The sequence below is a fragment of the Sardina pilchardus genome, chromosome 5, assembly GCF_963854185.1.
Source record: "Sardina pilchardus chromosome 5, fSarPil1.1, whole genome shotgun sequence".
Lineage (NCBI taxonomy): Eukaryota > Metazoa > Chordata > Actinopteri > Clupeiformes > Clupeidae > Sardina > Sardina pilchardus.
The window spans coordinates 7744963-7762901 of NC_084998.1; the positions used below are offsets into that span (position 1 = coordinate 7744963).

The 17939-nt window shown below is 42.1% G+C and overlaps 2 protein-coding genes across 5 annotated transcripts in view; both read right to left on the reverse strand.

The window, feature by feature from the left end:
* Nucleotides 1-2469: 2469 nt before the first annotated feature.
* ca4a (carbonic anhydrase IV a) lies at nucleotides 2470-10007 on the reverse strand. The gene is made up of 8 exons (XM_062535559.1): nucleotides 9903-10007; nucleotides 5717-5761; nucleotides 5389-5553; nucleotides 4812-4957; nucleotides 4402-4494; nucleotides 4174-4240; nucleotides 3912-4078; nucleotides 2470-2859 (listed from the first exon to the last, which is right to left on the reverse strand). Exons 1-8 carry the CDS (start codon nucleotides 9961-9963, stop codon nucleotides 2680-2682), a joined length of 924 nt encoding a protein of 307 aa, XP_062391543.1. The 5' UTR covers nucleotides 9964-10007; the 3' UTR covers nucleotides 2470-2679.
* Nucleotides 10008-15432: 5425 nt separating this feature from the next.
* The window catches only part of mtmr4 (myotubularin related protein 4), a 65809-nt gene continuing 63302 nt past the window's right edge, over nucleotides 15433-17939 (reverse strand). For all 4 annotated transcript variants that reach the window (XM_062536232.1, XM_062536229.1, XM_062536233.1 and 1 more), the window contains one exon: nucleotides 15433-17700. In XM_062536232.1, the coding sequence (XP_062392216.1) occupies nucleotides 17523-17700 (178 nt within the window). In that variant the 3' untranslated portion in view covers nucleotides 15433-17522. The remainder of the gene's footprint in view (nucleotides 17701-17939) is intronic.

Consider the following 17939-nt stretch of genomic DNA (forward strand, 5'->3'; position numbering starts at 1 on the left):
GAAGTGGAGTTGGGGGGTGGGGGGGGCAGTCTGTTTTGAGTTATTAGTCTGCTCCTTGGTGTGCTAGTCTGGGTCTGTGAACTTGAGCGTTGTGTGTAGTGTACTTTGGTCTGCGACAGCCTCAAGCATCTAGTGCAAGTCAATTAGAAAGGGATTAGACAGAGATATCTGTTGGCATTTCCCATTCGGCTGTATGACGTCTAGTGCAGCAATCTGAGAACCACAGTGCACCGACGCTTTCCATGGCTCTGATAAAAAACAAACTATTGAAGGGGACCTTCACTGTGTGAACGCTGCATCACTAATTCATGGAATTTATGTAGTATTTGTGTGTGTGTGTGTGTGTGTGTGTGTGTGTGTGTGTGTGTGTGTGTGTGTGTGTGTGTGTGTGTGTGTGTGTGTGTTTTCATGCTTGTGTGTGCATTGGTTGGCCCCAACCCTCATGTCATTCTTTGAAATTCAGGAGCTTTATCCATTGCAGTATTACAACATGTTCTGTACGAGAAACAGACTACAAAATAGCAGATTCGTTTAAAAAGGCAATTCAGTAGTTTATTATTGTATTGGAACGCATTCCTCTGTCACTCTTCTACATGAGCAGAAATGTGCCATTTTCTACACAGTCATCTCACAAGTCTTTCTTTCTCAAACAGATGTTCTTTTGACATTATTTCCTGCCAGTAAAATTTCACATACATTATTTAACTGTTGATTCCAATTAAGATGACTTAAAAAAAATGATAGGCTGTCATACAACGGGCACACACATCAATACAAATAACAAAACAGTGTCCTTCTTCATGTTATCATAGACATACATAAATACATAACGGTGTGCAAATTACTCAATATAAAAAATATAACGAGGTGCGTTAACAATGGATAGCGTACATGATCCTTGTTTGGTCCGCACATTAACCTTGTCATTTTGACAAGAGAATAATATCCACATACAGTATATCATATCACACCTGAATACAGTAGAAGCCCTCTATATACTGACAAGATAATTAACTTAAATAGGGTATAGATTCACAGTAAGTGGCATTCAGTGCATCCGAGACCCTGTTAAGCAAGTCATAAACACAATTCATGTGTTCTAAAAACATGGGGAAATGTAGTGTAGGGACCAGATGGGCAAACAGAGAGCACCTGGTGGAGTTTGTTCTGAACATAAACATGGTCATTTCAGTCGCAAATGTCTACCCATTTCTCTCATAATATGACAGAACACTTGGCAAAACATGCAAAGACTCCCTAAGAAACACTTATTACGGAATCTCACTGTTATCACAACATTGGTTCAGCACAGCTATGTTCCATGGGCACTCAACTGAAGGATATGCTAAATGACTTGAAGGCCTAAATTCCAGTTTTTCTCTCATCTGATTATGAAACTACTTCTCACCTTGTATCTATTTAGTGCTGAACGCTCCCCTCCCCCTTTGTTATTTGTTGTTCAGTAAGGAACCTGCCTGTTTAGGAACCCTCTCATAACTTTAAGCGTTAATACGTGTCATGTGTGAACGCCTGATCTATTTTCAGCGGAATGTGTGTGTGTGTATGTGTGTGTGTGTGTGTGTGTGTGTGTGTGTGTGTGTGTGTTTGTGTTTATGTGTGTGTGTGTATGTGTGTGTGTGTGTGTGTGTGCGCATGTGTATGTGTTTGTGTGTGTGTTTGTGTACGGGGGTGCATGAGAGGTGTTAGATGAATCCACAACCCCCAACTCTGCCTCATCACCTCCTTAAAGTCCCGCGGGTGACACGGGAGGCAGCTCTGCAACTCGGCTCAGAACGTTGTGCTAGCGTTCCTCATGTGTCACACAGCCTGCGCCCTTTTGTGCGCCCGGTGGTTCACGCCGCGAGGTGACCCGACCCAAATTTAGGCCCCCCAGGCTTGTGGCTCGGGAATGGCGACGGCGATGTTGACGGCTCCGTTTGGTGTGTGTGTGTGTGTGTGTGTGTGTGTTGGTGTGTGTTTGTACTTCTCTCTCTCTTTGTGTGTATGTGTGTGTATATGTGTGTGTATGTATGTATGTGTACATGTGTGTTTGTATGCGTATCTGCCTCTCTCTCTCTGTCTCTCCCTCTGTGTGTGTGTGTGTGTGTGTGTGTGTGTGTGTGTGTGTACTGTATGTGTTTGTGTGAGTGAGTGAGTGTATGTGTGTTTGTGTGTTCGTGCATACTTGGCAGTGTATGAGCGAGGTCATGCATTCTCATCCCGCTTTCCCCAAATGCCTGGAGCCAGAACTGGAAAGGAGGTTTAAGAGCGCGCCTATTGATAGCCATGAGCTTTTCACTCTTTCCATTCAAGCCATGCAATGCCCGTAGGTCTGACGTCAGTGAGCGGCCGCTTCTCCTGCACGTGCCCACCTGAACGCTTAGTGTGGTGGGGGTCAGGGTTGGGGGGGGGGGGGCGGGGGGGTGTTATCTAAAAGCCACTTGGGCTTCATCTAATTGACTTGTTATTAATCTGCAAGGGGCCTATGGCTCGCAAATCACTTAGGAACGTGGAGGTGAGCTGATTCTCAGAGAGGGGGGAGGTGGTGGTGGTGGGCGTTGTAGTTTTTTTTGATTGCTTCACTGGATTTGGTTACTTGGTTTGGGAGACTCGGTAAGAACTCATTGTGTTCATGCGTGGATACGGTGCGCCCCGGTTGGAACCTCAACCCCACCCCCCTTAGTTGGGGTGAGACAGGCGGAGGGCCGTGAACAGCGCACCCACCAACAGGGCGGCGCTAGAGAGGACGGTGACGCTGCCCGATCGGTACACCTGCCGGCCGTTGAGTGGCTGCACCGGCCGGAATGTGTCGACCATGCTCTTCCCGTCCGCGAACTTTAGTCTGGAGAACTCGCTGAGCTGTGAGGAGATTAACAGAAGCATTGTTGAGGCGTTAGCAGAGTGTTGAACATCAAGTCAGGCGATAAAACTTTATGTGAGAATTAGAAATAAACACAACGATAACAAGAACAGTGTCACAATAAAGAATAACAAAAGAAATGTATGATATAATTTGGAAATGATGACCAACTGATGTTAAAATAAATAAAGCAATAAAATAGAAATGATATGTGAGCATAATACAAGTAATAAAAGGACATATTAGAAGAAACCCACAAACACTCAATCTCTGATGTATGCGGTTTCATAAAAATAAGTTTTATGAGCAGGTTTTAAAAGCTGAAACTGGGGGAGCAGTCCCAATAAATAACCGCTCCGAAGTCTGGGGGCCATTACCTAAAAACACCTGTTCCCTTTCACTTTGACTCAGACAGTGGAACGGCCAGGGGAATGAGATCAGTAAATCTACAGAGCGCCATTGACTGTGAGAATCTGAGAGCGGAACAACACAAGAGACCAGCCTCTCACACGGTCAGGACTCACACAGGCAGGATAGCTTTCAACACAATCAGTGTAACGTCTTTGGAATATATAAACTAAAACTAATCAGTAGGACCTGCGTAGGTTCTACGTGAGATTGGGAAACTTGGTGTGATGTCTGCCCTAAGAGAGAGGCTTCATTTACATGTGCATGACTAAGGGCCTCTCTCAAAATGCCTCCTCAATCCTCGATGCTCAGTCCTCCAGACTCTATAACTAGCACTGGATAGACTATTATTCTTTATCTAGATCAGTGCGGACGAGGACCGAGGAAGGAAGGGAGGATGTATACAACACGAATAAGAGGCACCCTAAGTGTAACTGCCCTCGTGCCCAAGTGAGCTGCCCCGTGCCCAAGTGTAACTGCCCCGTGCCCAAGTGAGCTGCCCCGCGCCCAAGTGTAACTCCCCTCGTGCCCTAGTGAACTGCCCCGTGCGTCTCCTGCCTGCCCTGGCCTGGCCGTGCTCGGCTGCTCTGCATGCGATTGCTTTTTTTCTGTGAGTGGTGGTGTCAGTGTGGCGCTGGCGTACCTGGCTCTTGGCGAGGGGGATGGCGTGCTCAAACACAGTCCAGACCACCGCCTCAGTGCAGCCCGGGGTGGTGAGGGAGCCCAGGTAGCGGTAGTAGTTGGTCATGTTGCTCTCGCTCAGGATGAGCTGGTGTAGGGAAACGGAACGTGGGAATTCTGCTACGGCATCTGCAGGCAGACAAAAAGGTCAATGTTGTTTCTCTGACACAAAAATGACTTTTTCTTCATTTAAGAGCTGAGATGCAAGTGCCTTTTATATTCACCATTATTTATGACGTTTCCCAGAGTTGATATGAAAGTATCATAATTTCTATTGACCGCTGTTGATGGCTGGCATAAGAAAAAGAAAAACACACACATTCAAATAACATCATAAATCAATTAGCTTTAGCTTCAGTTTGATTTTGGATAGACAGGAACAAGTACTGTAACCTTCAAAGATGTGAAGACCAACTCAAATGGCCTGATTTACACTAGTGTTGTACACTGACCTCGTAGAAGAAGCCAAGAACGGCTACACCACTGGGGTCCTTCAGCGCATCACCAAGATTACTGTATTTGTCCTTCATGTGAACAATATGCAACTGCAGATGAAAACAAGAAGGACAACCATTAGACACGAATCCAGCACAACTGCAAGCTGACAACGTTTCTCAAATACCATAGTATCATCAGTCAAAGTAAACAAATGTGGGACAATTGGGTGAGTGTATAGATGCCCTACATTTAAAACTACATTTAAAAGCACTTTGGAGGACTCTTAGAAGATAGGAGGGAGAACTTGGAGTTCCCAGTATAATGAAACAGGACTTTCATATGCCATCCATAAACGTTGTGAGATTTTCCATCTTATTTTAAACATATGCAAGCATGTAGTGTGCGTCCACTTAGGTCATCTCACCTCCATAGGGTACTGCTCCCCATCCACTGTGTGCTCGGACCCTGGCCCGCCATTCTTGCCCCAGTGCAAGTGGAACTGGACAGCCTTGTAGACCCCATCCAAGTCTCCTCCACTCACAGTTGCCCCATGCTTGATCTCCACCTTTACTGTAAACACAATCGAAACCAAGTTCATGGTGATGTTATAATGAACTAAGGATGGCCTACAGTATGTCAGCCGACCTCAAATATTTCTCAGATGGACTTGGACTGACGGTTTTAAAGACATGAACCATGAACTCAAGATGAAAGTTTTGAGTGATGTTTATAGCTTGACCTTGAGCTGCCCAGCAGGATGGAAAGTCACTATATTATCTAGCTGGACATTCCCATCCTCAAGGTCACCTCTGACAGCGGTGCTACAGTAAGTTCAAGTTTGTCTTTCCATTAGACTAGGATGTACATAGGTTGCGAAGATCGTATATTTTCCAGTGACAACAAAAGGACACACCATGTGTGCACACCATATGTATACAGAGATAGGGTGACAGGAGAATTCCACGCATGCCCCAAGATAAAGCAAAGAAAACAGTGCTTACCAGAGTGGCCATTGTTTTTGATTGTGGGTTTGAAGGCGTGCTCGTAGCCCGTGAACTTGAAGGGTGTGAGGCGGTCATCAGGCAGGGTCTTCTTGGACACAATGTTAATGGGAGACTGCCTTGAGCGTCCACACTCTGCATTAACATCATGCCACTCAAGGGGTCCTTCAGGAGTAACAAATACAGCCCAGGGTTAGGTGGACAAAACAGTCGGGGGAGCACACAGAGTAGGTCATTGGATTTGTGTTTGTGTTCAATTTCTAAAACATGCATTATTGGCATAAATAACTTGCAAAAGTCCAATACAAACGAGGACAGCCGAACTCACCCTTACAATGCGTCTCACACGGTGATTGACTTTGGTAGCACCAATCTGGAGAGAGAGAAAAAACACAAGTTTATTACTATAAGGAATCCAAAACAATCTATTATTGACAATCAGAGCTGTTGGATTTCGGGATCTTGATCATGCAATCTCATTAATCATCTTTTCATGGTTAGCCAATTTGAGTAGCCAACTTGACATCATATGAGAATTTGACAGCTTTTGAAGTTTTCCAGAATGCTTTTCCAAGATCTTCTCTTATGAAGGTGATTCACTGATGACAATGATGATGCTGATGATGATGTATTTGGAACAACATGAAGCTCCAAGTCAAAATTGCAGCATGAAGAGCAACAATGAAGAACACATCCATTGAAAAGTTCCTCAAATTCATCTCCAAGGGCTGTCTGATGTTCCAATTCATCATCTTTTCATTTGCAAGTGGCTCAATCTTTATATAAATAATTTCATATGAGAATTTGACAGCTATTGAAAATCTGACATTTCTTTTGTTGTCAAGTCATGGATGACTTGTTCAATTGAGTTTAGAACAACATGCTCCAAGCCAAAGATGCAGAATAGAACAGATATGAAGAACACACCCATCGAAAAGTTCCTCCCACAACTATCAGTGGGTCTATCTAGTTACAATAACGGAATCACAATAATCATACTCAATACTTGTCAAAGAAAACAATTTAAACAATTGAATTTAGGAAAACACATTTCCGGGACATAGGAAGGACTCTTGACTTATTTCCGCTGGAAGTTTAACCACTTTTGTTATTATTTTTCTTAGATATCAATCATATTTATCAAATATGTAATCAATATTTATTTTGTTTCCCCTTTTGCAAACAAGGAATTGTTCCCACTTTGCCCAAAAGTCAACTGTTATCCCCGGTCATACAAAGTGCCCAAATACACAGGAATTCATCCCATTGTTTTAGCATCTCACGCAAGACACACAAGTGGGCAGTGACTTTATCTTACTGCATTATCTCAATGTATACAGAGCCTAACCCTCCACCACTCTAGGGGTCGCGTTCTGACTGTTTGTTAGCGTGCGTATTAATATTTCACAAAGGAGTTCCAAGTTTTCGTTTCTTTTTTTGCACCAATGTTCCTATCTCAGAAATAAACTATTTATGAAAAACATATGCCATTGAAAAGAGGGGAAGAGCACCCCTACACACACACACACACACACACACACACACACACACACACACACACACACACACACACACATTTTAGTAGCAGACAGATAGATAGATATATAGATAGATCTATCTATCTATCTATCTGTCTATCAAATTGAAATGTTTAGATATCCAGTAGCTTATATTACCACAACACAATACATATACGCACACATCTCACATAAAAATAATTCACAGAAATGTAAAAAGTAAAGAGCATGTACAAAGGTCTGGTATGGACTGACCCTGTGATGCATTGACCATGACAAGGTGCTATATGGTAGAGTGTGTGCAATGGTTGTGGTGCAAAAAGTGAACAGCGCAGAGATTTACACAGTTCAGTATTTTAGCTTGTTGTTAAATATGATTATGAAGAGACACGAATTGGATGAAACAACGTATTTAGGACTTTAACTTTACTGTGTTTTCCCTCAGTGAAGCTATTATAGTCTGTAGGCTACTAAGCCTGACCTGCCATTCTTTTCACGACAGACAGAAAGACAGAGAGCCCCCTGGAGCCCCTCCTACAATAGTGTGTGGTAGGCTATATTGAAATCCCTCATGTTATGTTCTCAACAATATATTTCTCGGGAATATATGACTGTGGAGGCGTATACAAAAGTTCACCGTTGGCCTTATCCATCCGCGACCGTTCTTCAGCCTTCAGCCAGTTCTTCATATCAATTCTGAAGAAGCTTCTATCACACCTGAATGCATCCTGGCATACCAGATGTCCCTAAACGCTGCCCAACCAACCACCCAACTGCATCTGCATAACTGCACTGAAATACATCAAATCCTCGATGACGAAGCACAATCTGGCATTCTTCGTGGGCTATTGATTCAAGTGAAATATTGAGACTTTTTGTCTCTTACCCAACTCTGCTAGCATTTCTGTGAAAAGTGTATTGTTTGAAAAAAAAATAGGATTTCAATGCAATGGGAATGAGCCAGTTGGAAAATTGTCAAATGTGTTCCCTGTTCATTGCATGGCATTATTCAGTTATTCACAGTCGCTATCTGCTAAGGGGGTTTCACTTTGATCTCTAGCTGCACCGTGAGCAAAGTCACACTGAACAATGGGTCTCAATAGTACAGAGCGAAATCCCAAGAGGCACCGTTTGAACGACCAAGGAGTAGGAAACCGACAAAGAAAAGCAAAAGACAAAGATAAGAAAATAAACAGTCTTATCTGCACTTCGTCTAGTTCAGAAAATAATTATAGACGGTCTCTGTGAGGTAGAGCTCTCCCTCCGCTCAATTCTGAGGGATCAAGGCTTTTTCGCGCTCCTGCACGAGTTTAAACAAAAATATACATTACATACAATATGCTAAACTGGGGCCACCAGACAAAACAAGTCTGGCTATATCTATATGCATCGATCGTGTGCGTCATATAGCTAAAACAGAATGGCTACCTATACAAGCCAGACGCGTTGAGTGATTGTGCCATTCTCCCCTTGCGCTCTTGCAGACATATGCAATTCTAGTCGATTTTGTGGAGAGATTTGTTACCACTGCGACATTATATACCCTTGTGGTCGCAAGAAAGTGACAGTGCAGGTAGCGCGTATTTTATCTATGAATTTATTATGGATAGTGACCGTTCATTCATTGCGTCCACCGTTTGTAACCGAAATAGCTCAGTTTTATTCAGGGACGAGATTGCAGATATAAGAAAAGAGAACAAATGTCCTGACAAAACTTTTGTAATTTCACTTGTCGCTGTTGTTAACACCCGCGATGGACCGGAGTAGAAGTAGTTTTTCTTATTTTTATTTAGTTATACATATATTTTCCATGTAACTGTTTGCACCGCAATAATGGCTGATTAAATGCAACAATGGATGGATGTGACTCGTGCCCGCTACCCGTGTGCATTTCACCGGCGCCGTTATCACGCTGCGCTATGGAGTACGTTCATGCGCTCCGCTGTTGCCAACACGCAAATCTGTCTCATTGGCTTGTGCTGAAACCCACCAAAAGAGGGAGTGCAGGTGCACAGCAGGGAATGAATGAACGCGAATTCAAGTCATGATATGATTCGAGTGGAAAGCGATGGGAAATCGGTATATTGTTCTACAAAATATTTCATTGTTTTTACATGAAGCTTCTGATATTATTTGGATGTGTTTGGGATCGATTCTTCCTTTCTTGGACTGATATGCCACAGCATTATTGTGACATTTAGGTGTCCTTGGGAAACGTAAGTGGCGTGGGGAAGATATGTCTTTTTAGATTAACATTGCTAATATTCTTAACGTCTTTGACTAGGAGAGGTACATGTGAATTCTGACTATAGAGTTGGTTAAAATACGCGCGTCACAGCAACATTTTCCACTATGGTACCAGGACACACTTCATAAAAGCTGTTTATGTTCAGCGGTCTAACAGCAACGTTGTAAGACATTGTGATACATGTTACTAAAGCTCTGAAGTTGCATATGCTGCCATTTCATCCGGTGGTAACTGCAAAATAGCAAAATACTGCGTAGGTATATGCTTATCTAGTCAATGCGTCAGATATCACTTTCATCGACTGTTTACATTCTATCGACGCAAGTTTGGAGATGTAGCCTACGTCTGATAAATACGTGTATTTCAAAAGCATAGAAGCCTTTTCTTGGTTTTGGTGATAAGATGAAGATCATTTTAGTTTTTGAGTGCATTTATACATTATGAAATATACTATGAAATAATTGAATGTCTACAAAATGCTTCAGAAGGTAGCCTATAATCAGTTAACAGGTTTTAATTGGACTGTAATCATAGAACCACAGAGAATGGGAAATCTTAATTGGTTCAATTAATCAAAACACTAATGTCAAGATTGCAAACAATTGACATTGTTCATAGGCCTAAGTAGCCACAAACGAATATACATTGAAAGGTCATATACTTTGACAACTATAGCATAAATGTCAATGAATAGCCTACATACAGACATATCTGTGAGATGTTGATGTAAATATATGCAATAAACTTACCTGCACCATAGCTCATTTCAAAAAAGAATGCCGTGAAAAAGGATGAAATTAGGAACTGCATCTTGAATTCCCTTCTTCACCAAACAAGGCAACAGTAGGCTATGGGTTGTGTATAGAATGTGATCACTTTTTCAAGGGGGTCTAATACTTATCTATCAGGACAGGGAAGAAAGGGTGGCCCCTCCCCCTCGAACGCACCTCAAATACTCATCGCCACCCATAGCGTCCTTTCATATGAAAGCTGTCAAATGCCTGTTCAGATTGTTTTATATATGTATACATATTTATGGAACATGTTGATTACGCATATTTACTAATTAATTAATGGTATAGAAGTGTAGAAGTTCCCAGTGCTTTGCAAAAAACTTGTCACCTTTCTAATGCCACATGTACCCCTGAGGTAAAGAATAACGGTCCTTTTGTCTAACAGCCTCAAATATTTAAAAAAATGAATTGACACTTCTCATTCACTCGATAACAGGCATTCGTTAAATCTGTAATCCATCACTCAGCTCACATGAATCTACATTAACTCTCTCTCTCTCTCTCTCTCTCTCTCTCTCTCTCTCTCTCAAACACACGTGTGCGCGCGCGCACGAAGACACGCACGCACACATCAGCATCTACTAACGATTTAGACCGAAAGCTCAAATTTGTTGCTATTTTGACTCCAAAAGTAACAGTTTGATGTCCACGATGACTGTTTGATGACTGAGCTGTCTAAAACGGTTTCTTTCCCACAATCCAAAGGATACCTGTAGGCCTACATCATGAACTAGGCTATGGTGTGTCTCCTGTCATGAAGCATCACTGTAATATAAGATGCTAACCAGTATGAAAGAAAAATTAGAATATTCCATCTTGTTGAGCCAAATAATGAAATAATACATTTGAAGGTCTTTTCATTTGCGCTTCTTTGGTAGTTTAATTGAAAATGTAAAGATTAAACCATCAGATATTGATGGAACATTTCTAAATAGGCTACTTGTATATTCATCTAAATTAAGGTCTACTCTAAGGCCGATAGCTGATACAAACAAATAGTCAATTTCACTCTATTATTTGTTCACTGAGTAAAAGTAAAACTTCCTCTTGTTTAACAGCACTTCCTGTTGCCTAATATGATGTAAGAGTGGACGTGCAGACTGCTTGTCGCAAAGCGCTGCTTTATTCACGCATGTACACAACCAATTACAAAGGGTATTAAACTATGGCAAGAACTCCACCCAGGTGCACCGCACGCAGTTACTTCTTTAGGCACGTTCTACCCCAGAAGACAGCAGCAGGCTCAGACTAAACATCTTTTTCATTTGCATGTGGGTGACATCTACTGGACATCGCCAAACATTACAGGATCAAAGCTGTGCCATGTAGGCTATTGGGAGAGGTCAGAATCGAGTCAAGAAAGAGCAGAGGAAACACACCGCTCTCTCACTCTTACTTTGACACTTTCCACACACTCAAGTTCATCCTTTACCCAATCCCCCCACAATTTCAATTGGTCAGATAATATCACAGTATCTGAGTTTACATTGGTCAGCCGACTCATTGCATTGTTTAGTACTTGCATAGAGAACCCTAAACGGATCCCCTTGAAGGCCTACCACTCGACACAGAGATGATTTAGCCTCTCATCTGGGATCAAAGGGTGTTTGTGACTCTCCGGTTACCGAATGTTGACTTGGATCAAAGGGATGATCAAAGTAGGCCATCGGTCATTTTTTTTGTGGGGTGACATTTACACACCCTACTGTATAAATGACCTCTTGGCATACCTTGTGCACATCTGTTGATATCATGGCTGGGCGCACATGACCACTATATGTGTTGGAAATATCTACTCTGAGTTTATTATTGTTATTTGATATTGATATTACTAATCTCCTTTTGCGTGTGTGTGTGTGTGTGTGTGTGTGTGTGTGTGTGTGTGTGTGTATGTGTGTGTGTGTGTGTGTGTGTGTGGCTTCCAATATTCCAATAAAACAGTAAGCACTGGAACTATATCATTAGCTATCCATATCCAAGGATGTAGTGTGTATTTTTAGGAGGGATTAATGCTCCGAATAGTGCTTGCGTAACAAGGAATAATCTTATAGAAGTATAAGGAGTGAACTGATTTTTCAGTTTAGTTAAATTATTTTTATTTGTTGTCAAAGACGGGCCTGGCATGACAAGTTTGGTGAGGCACAAGGATGCCATGTGCTCAAGGATATACCAGTTCACTAGTTAAAGGTGCAGTCAGCAATCGCACAAAATGTAAAAAATGTTTTGTCTCATTCAGCGGACATCTTGTCACGCTCCGTTAGCTGCCTATCCCGTGAGCACACTGTACAAAAATAATGATCTCTGTAGGCAGCCCAGGCTCTGAAACTACTGTCCCTCAAACAAAAATGAAACACTGTGTAGAGTTTGTCTTGGAATACTGAGGGGAGGGATGACCTATATCTCCGATGTGTTTTGTTTGGTCCTTGGATAAAATATAATGTGTATGCTGTTTGAACAAAAGCGTCTGCTAAGAAGTTTAAATCTAAACATAAACATGAACAAACATTATGTCATGCACATGTTTGTGCTTCATCATTATCAAGAGAACTTTATTTTTCCCATGAGGGAACTTAATTGGTGGTTAGGCACAAGCATACCGTACATTCATACACACATGCATTCCACAAGAGCACTCTAAACGCAAGATAAATAATGATCTAAAATGATAAAGAACTTAAAAGTTTAGTTAGTTAGTTAGTAGTGTCTGTGTGTGTGTGTGTGTGTGTGTGTGTGTGTGTGGGGGGGGGGGGGGGGGGGGGGGGTTGTTGGCACAAAGGTGTTCATGGCTTGCTTGGATTTCAAGGGTACGGACCAGAATCTCCTCCCAGAGGATAATATTGGGCATGGAGGTTGTGAGACATTGATTAAGTTGATTAGTTGATATTAGGCATGAGGAAGAGTGTGGCTTGGATGAATACATTAGTTGATATTAGGTATGAGGAAGAGTGTGGCTTGTATGAATACATTAGTTGATATTAGGTATGAGGAAGAGTATGGCTTGGATTAATACATTATTTTATATTAGGCATGAGGAAGAGTGTGGGTTAATTTGACGTATAAACAAACCTTGGACGTAAGTAACAAGTTCCTGAATCTAAGGGTCAGACTCTGAGTTGAAGCATGTTTGTGGTCAAGAGGTGAACATCCCATTTCTTTCACAAAAGCAGTCCCCAAGAAGCAGAAGTTTCATGCTTGTTGTCCAGATGTAACCGTGCAATAGGAATTTGGCATTTTAGTATACTTTTTTAAATTTAAAACTGAATCACATTGAATCAATGTTCGGAATAGTATGTACTTTGTAGGAAACACTTACCGTATGTTTTTCAATAGTTATTCAGTCTCCCTGCTCGTAGGAGAAGCATATTTGAAAGTGGTTTCCTGATATTAAAACAGACCCATACTTACTCCCTTGTGTGAGAGATCTGATAAAAACGAAGTAGATGTCCGCACACTGGAGACTCCAAAACCGACAAGGTTTATAAAAAACACATGCAACCTTTCGACCCACCAGGGTCTTCTTCAGGCATCAAGGTGATGCCTGAAGAAGACCGAGTCTCCAGTGTGCGGACTCTGCGGACATCTACTTCGTTTTATCACTACTACATTGTTTGTGTCCTGCACCTGGCCCCATTGAGGTGGGATGTGCATGCACCTACTTTACCTGTACAGAGATATGAGACATGACAAGAGAGTTATAGTGGAGCAGAGGAGAGGTGTGCTAAGATCCAAATTAACACAAAGCGTGAGCGAAAGACCGACAGTAACACCAAAGGTACATGGTAAGTAAATTTAGTTCCTGCCATTCTATTATATTTACAAATGAATGAAAACATGTTTTAGCAATAATGTCTAATACTACTGTGTTTCCCTTTTTTGTGTGCCATTTTATTTCATGCCACTGAGGGTTGAACAAATTACAACCATAATTATATGAATTATATGAACATAAATCTGTGCATTAGTATAGAAAAATAAGTCCAGATATTGTGGCCAAAACTGTGCAAATATTCAACGACTTGGTTGTGCAACATTTGCATATCTGGTCTGCTGGTCTGCTGCCTTTATGTGGCTATAGGTAGCCTCTTACCAGTTTCCCAGGTCTCGGTGACCCAACTCCCCAACTCCCCACCTCCCCACCTACTTGGCACCTTGGCAGCTTATCATAGACTACCATCGTAATGCCATACCATATGAAAGCTGAGAATCCCAAGAATATGGACACGTAAAGATTAACATGATTAAACATATACTTTGTGTGTAAGATATGTTTATCCCAATAATATCTGAAAAAACTTATATTCTGCCCTTTGTCCAGCTCTGGCAATTATTGATAATAAGTCAATGTATGTGGTTACAAACTCATTTTAAATAGGCTGTGTGCGATGTTGATGATGAACTCAAAATGGGGTTGAAGCAGTAGCCTAGTTCAACTTCAAATGTGAGCACTGAGCACATGCAACAGGAGAGGAAGGGCAGAGGGAAGCAGTGCGTTAATTCACGGAAATAATGACCAATTTGTTCATTCACTTATTTCAAGCTATTTCATTGTTCCGGAATTCTACTTTCACTATGCCTACAGTAAGTGATGGCTCAAAAGAAGATTATTGTGCAAGACAAGTCAGTAATTTCCGGTTTCTTCGCTTACAGTAACTGAGATCATCTTATCTGCACTCTCTTTCCCTGCTAGTTATGTAACCATTTAACATAGCTAATTTTCCAGTTTGTAACAAGTGATTAATACTAGTAATAGTTGTAGGCTAGTAGCAATCGGGGGGTGGAGAGCAGGGTTAGGGTTAGGGTTCATGTGTCATGATGACAGAGTCATGCCACTCTGGAGATACCTTCATATAAAGTGTTACCCAACCTTCACATAAGCTAATAATAAGCAATGAAGTTCACTGTGCAAGCCAAGCCAGCCATTTCCTAGCAATTCTAAGACTGGATGTCACAGAATTTCCGAGAACTTAACTCTGACAAAGCTGAAGTCCTTTTCGTTGGCCCTGACAAAGTCTTTTCTTGTCAGACTTTTCTTGCAAACTTAGCCTCAAATAACTAGATTACTTCTCGAAGCTTTGGGGTTTTATTTGATACAGATCTAAAATTTGATCAACATGTAAAAACTCCTTGTCCAGTCCTGTTATTATCAAATAACATTTACAAAATCAGGTTAAAGATATCTTTAAAAGGACAGAGAATCATACATGCCTTTGTTTAATCTAGACTTCACCTGTCTAAATTGTCAATCCATCTCTTGTCTACAGACTGCTCAGAACTCAGCAGCCAGACTTTTGACAAAGTCTAAATTTAGGCAACACATGTGACATTACCCTACAGTATGTGTTACCCACTTTCCAAATGATTTGTTTTATTCCTCTTCTTAGTCAACTTTAGCAATGTTCCTAAACTTTTGTGCACCAGTACGATGTACATGTAGCCTACTTTGACACAGAATGAGAGAAGATGGAAGAGACCTCCGCCTCAGGCAGATGATACAGATATATACTTTATTTACCCCATAGGATTTAACTTGTACAGTGCATTTCCTGAAAACAATTATTGACTAAGTGACACCTTTTAGTCACTAGATCAGAGCGCTATGTTACACTTCTGGGGTCTTTTTTTCTTTCATATCATCATTCCTTCATTAACACCAGAACAAAGAAAGATAGAAAACAATAGGTATCGTTTGAATCATAAGGATTCGGTATCCTACTGTCATCTTTCAGTGAATATCATGACTTCAAGATCCAACAGACAACCCTGTTGAACTTACAAAGTTATTTTCTCATTGTTAAAGCAGCTAGCTATTTTTGTACCATTAACATATCGAGCAGTTACCAATTAGTAACCAAGTGTAATCCATGAGAAAAAGGCTTAAAAAACAAAACAAAATAAAAGATGGCACTATATATAGTCTTTTTTTCAAGGAACACCATTCAACAACACGTACACCAATGTTTTGGGAACCACAGCCAATTTTTAGAAAAGGAAGTAACTGAAACTCATAGTGATATTGAGTGCATGATGACACCATGTCATGACATATCACATTCGGAGACAGCAGACAAAGCGAAACAAGGACGTACGGAAATCTCTCACAAACATCCCCTCGTGCAAAAGTATGTGGGCTTCACCTTTACCTTCCGAATGCATTACAAAAACCCAGATGGTGAACTTAACGTTAGTTAGAACTTAAAAAAGACAAAAAAACCCCCAAGTTATGTTGTTTTGACTTTGTGATTTTTTTTTTCTCGTCATTTGGCTCCCTCAAGTTGTCAAAATTGGAACAACATGTCGCCCTGTTGAATATGAGTATTGTATTCTGGATTCTGGGGAAAACAACCTTTAAACAATCTGCTTTCAAATTTAGCTTAATGTAAAAAAAAAAAAAAAAGCGTTAACGGTGCATGACCTTTTTTCTTCACCCAATAATAAAGGCAAACTGCAGAAACGGACACACACACAGCTCACTGAATGCACGTGAATATGAATGATTGAGCCTCTCAGTAGCCCCTCCCCCCAAATAGTCCACACTCCCCAATCACAAACATCGCACTCCCCAATCACAAACATTACATTCAAGCATTGCAGAGCCCACAACCACACACGACAGCAAGTAAACAGCAGATGTATCCCTTTGCTTGGGTTTGGTCTCAAATTCCCTCAAATATATAACAAATGTGTAGTGCACAAAATAATAAGAATAAAAAAAATTAGATTTTTTCAATACTTTAGCAGCATTTTCTTTTTTTTTTCTTTAAATAGTTATGCCTCCAGTATGATGAACGAAAGGCTTCAAAGTTTCAAACTTCAGGGGATGTGAGAGATTGTCCTCTGAGGTGTGTGGTTGTGTTTGTTTATGGTGTGTGTGTGTGTGTGTGTGTGTGTGTGTGTGAGCGTGCAAGCAGTGGGGCAGGTCATGGTGTCACTGATGTCCAGGTTAAAAGGATGCTGGAACAAGGGGAGCTCCAGTTCGAGCTGAAGGCTTCTCCACCAGTCCAGCAGAGGGCGCTGTAAGGAGACAGCCCTACTCCCCCGCACAGAGGGCCAGAGCCAGGGGCCAGCAGGACGCTGCAACCTCCTCGGCCTGGAGGTGCTGTCTACCAAAGCAGGAGCTTCACAAGGACAACCGCCATTTCACAAAAAACACCCCTCCCCACCTATCCACCCATTTCAAACTCTCTTTGTCCTTCTCTGTCCAGCTGTTCCAGTCATTGTCCATCTCAGAGCGGTCCAAAATCCAATGCAGACCAACTCCTCAAAGAACCTCCGAGTTCTCTTCACTCCACCACCTCAGTGTCATCACCCGCAAGGATAGTTTCACGTGGGGGACGTTGGTGGGGGGTGTGTGTGATCAGTAGGTGTGGGTGGGGGTCGGGGAGCGGGTGGGGGTGGGTTTGGGGCTCCCCAGCCAAAGAGGTCGAATGCGCATCTGGGGGCTCAACCAACGGTGAGCAGTGCCAGGCCAAACTGCACCAGGCCCGAGTAGAGGGGGGTTGTTTTTTTTTGGGGGGGGGGGGGGGGGGTGGGGGTGGGGGGGCAGGGCAGGTCAGGTCGCGAGGTTCAGGGAGACCCTCAGCTGGAGGCGGTGGCGATGGGCTTCTTGAGCTGCTGGCTGCGGATCTCGCGCATGCGCGACTCCAGCAGCTGGTCGTGGCAGGTGTTGCACACCAGCACCGGGTCGTACAGCTGCTGGTCCGGAATGGGCAGCTTCAGGTGGCAGCAGTCTTTGCAGAACACGTTGCCGCAGTTCCTGAACAACGACAGCAAAACAACAGAATATAAACTTCAGAAACATATATTTTTTTTTCTTTCATCAAATCTTTGGTCTTCCATTTAGAGTGGTTCTATGGCATACAGTATCTAGAAGGTGCAGGGGGGGGATCACATTGGAAATAACAAAGCGGACGCCACAAATTGCAACCAAAGATCCTTTAGAACCTCAACTGTCTCTGGCGTAATGCTCAGACCATGAGAACTCCAAAAAAAGTT

What these genes read in the sequence shown, in the direction of transcription:
- ca4a (XM_062535559.1), bottom strand. Translation starts at nt 9,963, where the DNA reads ATGCAGTTCCTAATTTCATCCTTTTTCACGGCATTCTTTTTTGAAATG. An exon ending in GTGTGAGACGCATTGTAAGG is followed by an intron (nt 5,554 to 5,716) that starts GTGAGTTCGGCT and finishes TTACTCCTGAAG; the next exon opens with GACCCCTTGAGTGGCATGAT. An exon ending in TCCCCCTCGCCAAGAGCCAG is followed by an intron (nt 2,860 to 3,911) that starts GTACGCCAGCGC and finishes ATCTCCTCACAG; the next exon opens with CTCAGCGAGTTCTCCAGACT.